Here is a 9,442-nt window from a genome sequence, read left to right as displayed (position 1 = left end):
CCTAGTTTTACTGTACAAGATGTGAATTCTACAGTGGGTTATCTGTCCTTGTCTGCTGATATGTTTGGTGATAGAGAGAAACAACTTGGTGTGTAAGTATATTTATTGACTTTATTCACACGTGTTCTTCATTCATTTTGACATACATTGGTGTCTTTATACATAATGTACGCTTTTCCGCAGCAATCAGCAGAACAGTTAAACGCCACAAAAAAGGTTTGTTGATTTCACTTCGTATTCCTTTGTCAGTTAAATAGTCTAAAACTATAACACACTGGTAATTTTTAACACATGCATCTATGACTACCTTGCATTCAGACGTCTGTGGTTCCTGCAATTCCACTTAAACTAAGTGTTTGATGACGGCCTTAAGTGATAAAGCATATTTTGCGGTTAGTAACGTCATCAAACACTTAGTTCTGCAGGAACAACAGACGTTTGATTGAAAATTGGAATGGTGCAAATTAACGCTTTCAGTTTTCCCGATACACATAGACAAAAATTAGAAAACCTCTTTACAATTCCTTCTAATTTTATTCGACTTATTTCAGATGGAGTCCAAAGACTATCAAGATACACGATGGTTTACACGGGACTGGTCCAGTCGTTTTATTTGATAAGAATGATAATGCTATATTGATAGCACCGTTTACTAACCCTTTAACCATGTCTACCAACTATAACAAGACAGACCACAGTCTATCCTGGGGTATCATGGGCGGTGTAGACGAGGTTCCTCCAGGCTATACCATCAGCACTATTATAGTTTATAGTGAGAACGGTGGTATTAACGATGTAAGTGCTTGTATAATATGAAATATTATGTACAGTATATAACGATATTCACTACCATAATTTCAAGCCATTTCGATAATTCTATATTTCTGACCAATCGCCTTCCTCTGGTGGGCGGCTGTAGAATTGAACAAACAGTTCTGCAACAAAATGTTAATAGTGAACTCATTTAAAAGGATGGTGAGGGGTTAAAGGGTTAAGTACCTTATGCGTTAAATGAAGTGTTGGTAACACCTGACTCACTAGCCAGTTCATGTATGAGAATATCCCTCATGACTTTCACTTTCTTATCCACCTTTTTCGCATATGGATTTTGGGATTGTGGTTTATGACATGTTTTTTTTCATGCATAAATATGTCAGATGATCAGCTGTAGTTTTCTTCTTAAACATTAGAAATCTATACAATCATAATGTACCTGTCAATGATAATTTCAGGTATTTGATAAATATGGAAAACTGGTTCAGTATTATTTTGATAAACAGATTGATTATCAACCAGCTGATATAACTCTTAGTCATCTAGGTTACTGGACTGATAATGGTAAGAATCAATTGCGGTTAACCGTAGTCTCTGGCACCCCGACACCCACCTACGACGAGGATATCTTATAGGTACCACTCACAGAAACTAATGAACATTGACGGGGTTGAGCGTTCGCTGCCATGAAAAAATTCTCTCATTGTATAGTTCGTGGTGATGCCGGTCTTCATGAGCCTAATCTGTAGCAAAGTAGGACACAACAAGAATGTGTTACCAAAGCGTACTTTTATGGTATACTATCATGGGGGTTTATTGAATACAACGTTTCAATGCATTACAGTTTGGCCATTACAGTTTACTTTCATTTCTGTTTACAGGAGGGTATTATTACTACCATACAGAGCCAAAGAAAAACTATGAAGACACTATTTTAGATATAAAGAAAGATATAGACAGAACCAAAATACCTTACAGGTATGATTCAATTAGCTTATTCTTTATTGGTCGGTCGATATCAATCTTATTAAGATTAGATTACAATTTATTATTTTTTTCTGATATTTTACGTCTCCTTTGTAATCTAACAAAGGCCCGTCCAAAATGTAGTTGTGTAGCGTATCATGTAGAATCCGTTTCATGACAAGAAACCTTCAGAGACTGTAATATCGCTCTACTTTAGGTTTTGTTCCCATAGTTCCTTATTCCTTCCAGCTAACTAATAACGCAGGATCCTCCGCCAATAGAAGACAAGTGAAGTCTGCTGCCAGTCAACTAAAATGAATATCGAAGACCATGCTACGCTCTATACTATATTATTCTGCTTTATACGTCTAGTATTGTTGGATGCTGGGGTTCTTATATGGAAGAGTATACATACACCATTCGGCAACTCCCCCAGTTCCCGTCAAGCTGAATCTGATATATTGCAGAGCCATAATAAAAATTTCAAGGTGAAACATTTAAGCAAAAACACCAATAACTATTTCTATTTTGATGTTTTGTTTTGTAGGTACATGCAGTTAGACTCATGGTGGTACTACAAAGACAAGAATCAAGCTGTCACAAGATGGGAACCACGCCCTGATATCTTTCCTGATGGTCTTCAGTAAGTTTTTTTTTATTTCTCTATATCTCTTTCAGTAGCATCAAATAGGATAAAATAACACACGTCCATCCATTCATGACACATGCCACTGAATTATAATATCAATAAGTTGGTGAATCCTAAATTATCTGTCGACAAAAACAAACAATACATGTAAGCGACTTCATCATGAACCAAAAGAGCCAAAAACTGTTGAATCCGAAGGGATTACGTTGTGTAATTACATTAATACTGGTAAATGATTGAATTCTGCCTATAGCAATATTGCAGCAAACGGTACGTTTTAAAATTCAATTAACGAAAAAGGGTAGTTAACTCGTGATGAACTGAGCTAATTAGTTTCAGTTAAACCAGGGCGTATCAATTAAATGAAAATTTAAGCTCAGCCAAGTATACTTATGTCATTAGCTTTGTGCAGTGGCGGTACCATAGCCAATGAGGAATGTCCGAGGCGTGGTTATTGCTAGTTGAAAACTATACCCAATACCCCGCACTGACGACTTTAATAGTCGGCAGTTGCAATTTATGGAGGCTTCTACGGAAGCAGTAATTTTAATTGAAAAGAGAAACTCTTATATGCTATGAAATTCCGTCTTATTACCTATATATGATTATGCAGCGCCCAGTCATGTTCTAGGAAAGGTGGGGACATTAACCTCATCTCCACACCCCTTACATTGTACCAAACTCTGCTACTACAACTTCCAAGAAATACGAACCTACGCCTTAATTAGCCCGGTTAAATGTAGGAAAGAAGAGCGCACACGTCATTAACTACAAAAGTTCAATATGGAAACGGAAGGATTTAAACTCTCTATAATATTGATAACAATCATGTGGTTTAATTAAATTATAACTGTATAGAATTCTAGAACGCAAAACTCAATTTCATATTACTATTTGCCACACTTGCCAATGCCAGTGTAGTTCCTATAGTTCATATTGGATTCTGGTAACTATGTCTGGACGTTGTTCGGTTGTTAGGATGATTAGACCACAATAAATTTATTCTGTTAAACTTTACTCAGATCAAGGGAGATAACTAGTGTTGAATTGAGCTAATTAGTTTAAGTTGAATTCGGTACGATAATAAAAATAGCTTTGTGCAGTGGCGGTACCATAGCCAATGAGGAATTTCCGAGGCGTGGTTATTGCTAGTTGAAAACTATACCCAATACCCCGCACTGACGACTTAATAGTCGGCAGTTGCAATTTATGGAGGCTTCTACGGAAGCAGTTAATTCAATTACAACTCAGTGCGCTTTTTTTCATCAGCTTTGCGCAGTGGCGGTACCATAGCCAATGAGGAATTTCCGAGGCGTGGTTATTGCTAGTTGAAAACTATACCCAATACCCCGCACTGACGACTTAATAGTCGGCAGTTTCAATTTATGGAGGCTTCTCAGCTAGAATCAAATGGGAAAAACTTGTAGATATATTACAACCTTTGATATTCCTATTATCTTTAAAAAGGGATAACTATGCATATAGTGAAAAACAAAAAGAAATTTATTGCCCAAAATAAGGGGGATAACTCGTTATGAACCGAGCTAATTGTTTAAAATAAACCAGGGCAAATCAATTAAAGAATAATTTGACACCACCTCATTGCGCCATTTTCGTTAGCTGTGCGCAGTGGCGGTACCATAGCCAATGAGGAATTTCCGAGGCGTGGTTATTGCTAGTCTATATAATCTTTAAATGAGAATAAGCAGTAGATAGAATATTAATTAAATAAGAACACTAATATGAATATATGTTGTTGTTACTCGTCCGCCATCTTGATTTATTTCACACTAGTGTATGTCATTTCATTCTTTTATTAACCTTAAAACAGGGAGATAACTCATGATGAACTGAGCTAAATGACAAAACTAAACCAGGGCAAATCAATTAAAGAATAATTTGACACGACCTCAATGCGCAAGTTTCATTAGCTTTGCGCAGTGGCGGTACCATAGCCAATGAGGAATTTCCGAGGCGTGGTTATTGCTAGTTGAAAACTATACCCAATACCCCGCACTGACGACTTAATAGTCGGCAGTTGCAATTTATGGAGGCTTCTACGGAAGCAGTAATTTAAATTAAAAGAGTTGCATATCCCCTTTAAATAACAAGACAGACAGTCGATCTTGCCATAATATACAGGATTGATAATTTCGTTATCTGAATGATTATTGAAAATTAAAAATCCAGGGTCTGGATTTATACAATTGACGTGTTTTTAGGCTTCATTAATGTAAATTTTAATTTTGTTGGGATAGTTAATTTCTTTTCTTTTGTTTCTGTAGACTGACTCTTTTTTATGGAGGCTTCCTCTTGAGGGTTATTTTAGGTTCACCATCCGTTTGATCAATCCAACCTTAGTATCAGAAATCGTTTATTTTAGTTGATCTAATCGAAGTAGTGTTCACACCTCATTGTCTGAACTTGAGCTTTCAAATCCAAGCGTCCAGAATTTCCTGTGTTCAAAAGTCCTGAGACTGTTATATATAGAAATGACATATATACACACAGAACTTGTAATTTGAGGTATTTTTGATGGAATGATGCGATTTTCGTACATTTCTAGTTCTTCTGAAGACGAATATATTATATTAGTAGAGACACTCATTCAACCCTTTTCACACTCTCATTTTAATTTTAATCTTGATCTAATTTCAGGAAATTACAGGAAAAGTTGAATCTACCCCTCTCCTTACATAACAGATATTGGTAAGTCTATTTTATTGACGTTACAATTAATTATATATCAATTTCAGTATGATACTCCCAATTATGATTAAAATTAGATTACACTTTACTTTCTCTTTTTTTATATCTTCCTTCTTCATTGCAATCTATCAATGTAATCATTGCTTTCTACCACAGTCCAGTTCTAATGTGTCATTAGGCACAAAGCAAGACTCGCTTCTTGACGCATTTTATGGAAAACTCCCAGAGCTGTTTCCAATCTGATAGTCCTATTCAATAGTTCAAGTAGATGAGTTGGGGCTCTTAACTCGGGAATTTCTTTTTTTTGATACGCTCTCCTGTATTATTTCTATTTTTCTGTGGTGGGTCGTGTATTAAACTAGAACCTGTGGTAGTTTACCCACCCTTCAATTAAAATTAAGGGTAAAAAATGATGATTATCAAGAAAAGTTATATATACCCTAAAGAACCTTTTCCTTTTCTATATATTTTTGTTGCTATTGCCGATAGAAATTTAAACTAAAAGGTTTTACACAATCGTTTTGTTCATTATAGGTCAAAGGATACTCCTTACGCAGCCAAATATCTTTTTTTAAAGGGAGTTGGTTTGAGTGTCCCCTTAACAACGGTAATTATGTTCTCAATGTTTTCACACTAGAGTAAGGTCCCTTGTTCCTAGACCATTGTAAAATATCTTTTAGGACAAGTATATGTTAATTCTGATCCAGCTAATACTTTGTCAATAGGATGCAAAAAATGCAATTCTAGATGATTCGTTTATTGGTCTCCTGCAGGCTACTACACTAAGCATCCATAATCTGACGAAACTCTTCATAAAATCGTGTTCTGTTACATTTTGACCCAAAAGATTCGAATGTTGTCATAACTTTTACTGAGCAATCAAAAGCATTGTTTAAAGTGAGAAGACAATGCAAGTCAATGTTCACCAATTAATATCCAGGTGTTCCTAAAATAAAATCTTTAATGAACAAAGGATTTGATTTGTTAAATATTAAATAACAGAGAACAGGAGATGCATAACTATCATTAAGACAGATCATGTATGGCATGTGGAGTTACATACAGCAATAATACGAAACAAATACGTCCATATTTGCAATTTATTAATCTATTCAGTTCGATTTGGAGGAGATGGCAGACAAAGCACTGGAGTGAAAAAAAAAATTCAGTATTGGAGAATTTCAGTTTGGATGAAAAATAATACATGTTTTAATATTTCTGTATTCAGATTTGATCCAGGTTTATCTCAAATCGGATTTTCTCTCCGAAAATATAAATTGTATTGTATGTTTTACAACCCGGAGAAGAGATTTCGGCGACTTTATCTCTTTAACACTAAACTACTTTTATTGTAGAAATTTTGGGACTTTCTGTTCACACGAGGTAAGACATGGGGAATGAAGATGTATGAACAGGTACGTATCATCAGCTACTCTTTTTCAAAAATGTTATGAAGTTAATTAAGACCAGAAATGACAATAATGCAAAATTATGTTTTGTTCTATTGAAGAAAACGGATCTGTTGGTTAGAAACTTCACATTAAACAGTCTTTTGATGTCAAACACAGATCTAAACAGGGTGGTGTGCAACCTGGACAATCAATAGCGCGCAACTCGAAAACATTAAATTTGCAGCCCACCTCCACCCCCGGACTTTAGAGGCGGAGCCAAAGGGGGACAGAGGGGGCAGTTATCTCATAAATAGGTTAGATAAATAAATACGTAAACCTGGCACCGCCACTGTTGGACTTATTCGATCACAAATAAAAATTGTGCATGTAAAATTCGACCTCGATTTTGATTGAGGACTCTGACTCGTGTAATGTTTTGATAACTGAATTAGGATTGGATGTACGTACAGTTTATGTTTCTGGAAAAGATGAAATCCAATTTAACACTTGCTACCACCTGGTTAGATTCTATGGCAACCTCGGCAGAGAATAATGGAATGTCAATACAGTACTGTATGACACAATCCAGAATGGCATTCCAGTCTTTACAGTATTCACCTGTCACTCAGGTAAAGTATCCAATTTTATTCTACCTTCAAAAAAGTTTCAACCAAAGTTCCTCGCTTACAACGGCTTCGTAAAATAATGGCTTCAGACGATGTTAATGCAAAATTTACTACCTGCTACTACACGTTCAAATAAATCAATTGACAACGACAGCTGCAAAAACAACCCCAAAACAATGGTCGATGCTATTGCAAACTTTGCTAATTGCACTCTTCTTCTTCCAATAGAGCGAAGGGCCGTTTCTACAACAGTATCGCACTGTCGTCTCTGCATGTCACGGTACTCGTTAGTCCAAACAGGTACTGAAAAGCAGGACGTAAAACTCTATTTCTTTCATTTCAGGCCAGAGTTTCCGATGATTACCATTTATTAGATGATCAATGGAAGATTGGTATATCCTCGTTATTTGCTCATGCCATGGGAGTTCGACCTTCTAAAGATACATTCTGGACCACTACCAAGCAACCAGGAAACCCTTTCAGTAAGACAGGAATATTTCTTTATCGTTTCCTGTGAGAACTATCGCTTTGAGAACAGTATTTAAGAAAGAGAGTTTAGACTTCATGTTATTGAAGGAGTAGCTTAGTGGTAAGAGCACAATTGCTTAACATAAGTAATTGAGTTTTGCAGTTTGAATGGCTTTTGTGCTTTAAGGTTACACTTGTAGTCTAAACCAGACGCTTTGTATAATATAAAATAGAGACAATACAATGGTTACACGTAATCTAATTACACAAATATCAAATATCAGAAAGATGTAGCACAATCCAGATGGTTTATGTTCATCATTCCAGATACAACGGAGCCCTACCCAGCTCTACAGACTCTACTAGCTGTATTAAGTACTGGGCCAGTAGGACCTAGTGATGGTATTAATTATACAAATACAGATCTACTAATGAAGTAGGTTGAGTAAAGGATTATAATTAGGGGACACTGGTAGCATCAATTTCATTCAAACTTTCTATCAGATGTATAGGGCTCATGCAATTCCACTGAAACTAAGTGTTTGATTACGTCACAAAGGGTCTTATGTGATAAAACATATTTTGCGATTTGATGAGCTGTGCTTGCAAGTATAGTTACCCACAGAAAAAAGAAAAAGAAAAAGATCTTTTGGATCTGAATTATAACATGATTGAATTGATCGTATCCTTCAACCTTCAACTATTACCTAATCATTAGATTTGTCTAAGATATGTCTAATCGAAATGGTTATTTTTTAGGTGTTGTAATGCTGATGGTTTAATCCTTAAACCTTCTAAACCTGCCACAGCTATTGATGATGATATAATAGAGGTGGGTTATTTATCAAATTGAAATATCTGAAATAAATTCTCCTTATATCGACGATTGATTGAATAAGCCTACCAGTCAAAACCGAAACCGAAAGATACAATAACACGCGAAGCGCAGTCCTTTCGTTTCGTTATTATGTCAATATCAACGATTAGCTTTTCTTTCTATTATCCTTTTTAGGGTCCTTGATCCTTATAGCCCCCCCCCCCCCCCAACCCCCCTATAAATTCTTAGGTTTCCCCTGCAATGTTTTCCATGTGGGAGAATAAAGCCTGGCTGATTAGGACTCCTTTATCATTGTCGTCCGAATTTTTACGCATGTCTGCAAAGTGCCTGGTTACCCCCCAAAATGTCAAAATTATCCTTTTGGGTTGAAAACCCCCGGTCTAAAGTATTGGGATGGAATATAGGATTTTCGATAAACCATCTACATGAATACTTTCAGAAAGCAATAAGAGATGGTAGCGGTGCAAAAGGTGAAGTCTACTCTACCTACAGTGATTTTGGTGAATATATCAAACAACGCTATGGTATAATAGTTGTAGCTAATTTATCTCAGGCCTACAATATTACACCGTCTAAAGCCAGTTTCACAGTCAACATCAATAATGTAAGTTCATCTCTTTCATCTGGAAAGGATCAATGCCAAGAGCTTTGGTCAATAACCAGAAATGATCCTTGTGATCCTAAGTCGTTATCCTTGTAAAAAATAAACCAATTAAAGCGTAGCATGTAGGACCTATTTCTTGATAACATGACGAATTGTGGGATAGCAAAACCCATAGAAGCCCTTCTATAAGCCTTTATTGGATAACCTCAGATTAGAACGGAACTGCGATAAAAATCGTACTCCTTATAACATTTTATTCCCGTTTATGGAAATGTATTACTGGATGTTTTTGCAGTTCCCAGAATCGGTAATATATGATAGTGCTAACATCAGTAATACCGTACCGTTCACTGAAGATAAACCTTACACATTACCAGTCTGTTTACTCACTGCCACCAATTACTGTTTATATTATAC

General features: G+C 36.0%; 1 protein-coding gene across 1 annotated transcript in view; it reads left to right on the top strand.

Annotated features, from left to right (window-relative positions):
- The window catches only part of LOTGIDRAFT_234457 (hypothetical protein), a gene marked incomplete at its 3' end in the record, with an annotated part of 14,089 nt that continues 4,647 nt past the window's right edge, over window positions 1-9,442 (top strand). The window contains exons 1-14 of the mRNA XM_009062349.1: window positions 1-92; window positions 552-795; window positions 1,233-1,338; window positions 1,656-1,752; window positions 2,288-2,383; window positions 5,048-5,098; window positions 5,633-5,705; window positions 6,454-6,513; window positions 6,960-7,118; window positions 7,459-7,597; window positions 7,911-8,019; window positions 8,343-8,415; window positions 8,861-9,025; window positions 9,321-9,435. Coding sequence (XP_009060597.1) covers window positions 61-92; window positions 552-795; window positions 1,233-1,338; window positions 1,656-1,752; window positions 2,288-2,383; window positions 5,048-5,098; window positions 5,633-5,705; window positions 6,454-6,513; window positions 6,960-7,118; window positions 7,459-7,597; window positions 7,911-8,019; window positions 8,343-8,415; window positions 8,861-9,025; window positions 9,321-9,435 — 1,519 coding nt within the window. The 5' untranslated portion in view covers window positions 1-60. The remainder of the gene's footprint in view (window positions 93-551; window positions 796-1,232; window positions 1,339-1,655; window positions 1,753-2,287; window positions 2,384-5,047; window positions 5,099-5,632; window positions 5,706-6,453; window positions 6,514-6,959; window positions 7,119-7,458; window positions 7,598-7,910; window positions 8,020-8,342; window positions 8,416-8,860; window positions 9,026-9,320; window positions 9,436-9,442) is intronic.

The sequence above is a fragment of the Lottia gigantea genome (assembly GCF_000327385.1).
Source record: "Lottia gigantea unplaced genomic scaffold LOTGIsca_51, whole genome shotgun sequence".
NCBI classification, from domain to species: domain Eukaryota; kingdom Metazoa; phylum Mollusca; class Gastropoda; family Lottiidae; genus Lottia; species Lottia gigantea.
The sequence above is the reverse complement of the archived record's forward strand: the minus strand, read 5'-3'. Positions and strand labels throughout refer to the sequence as shown.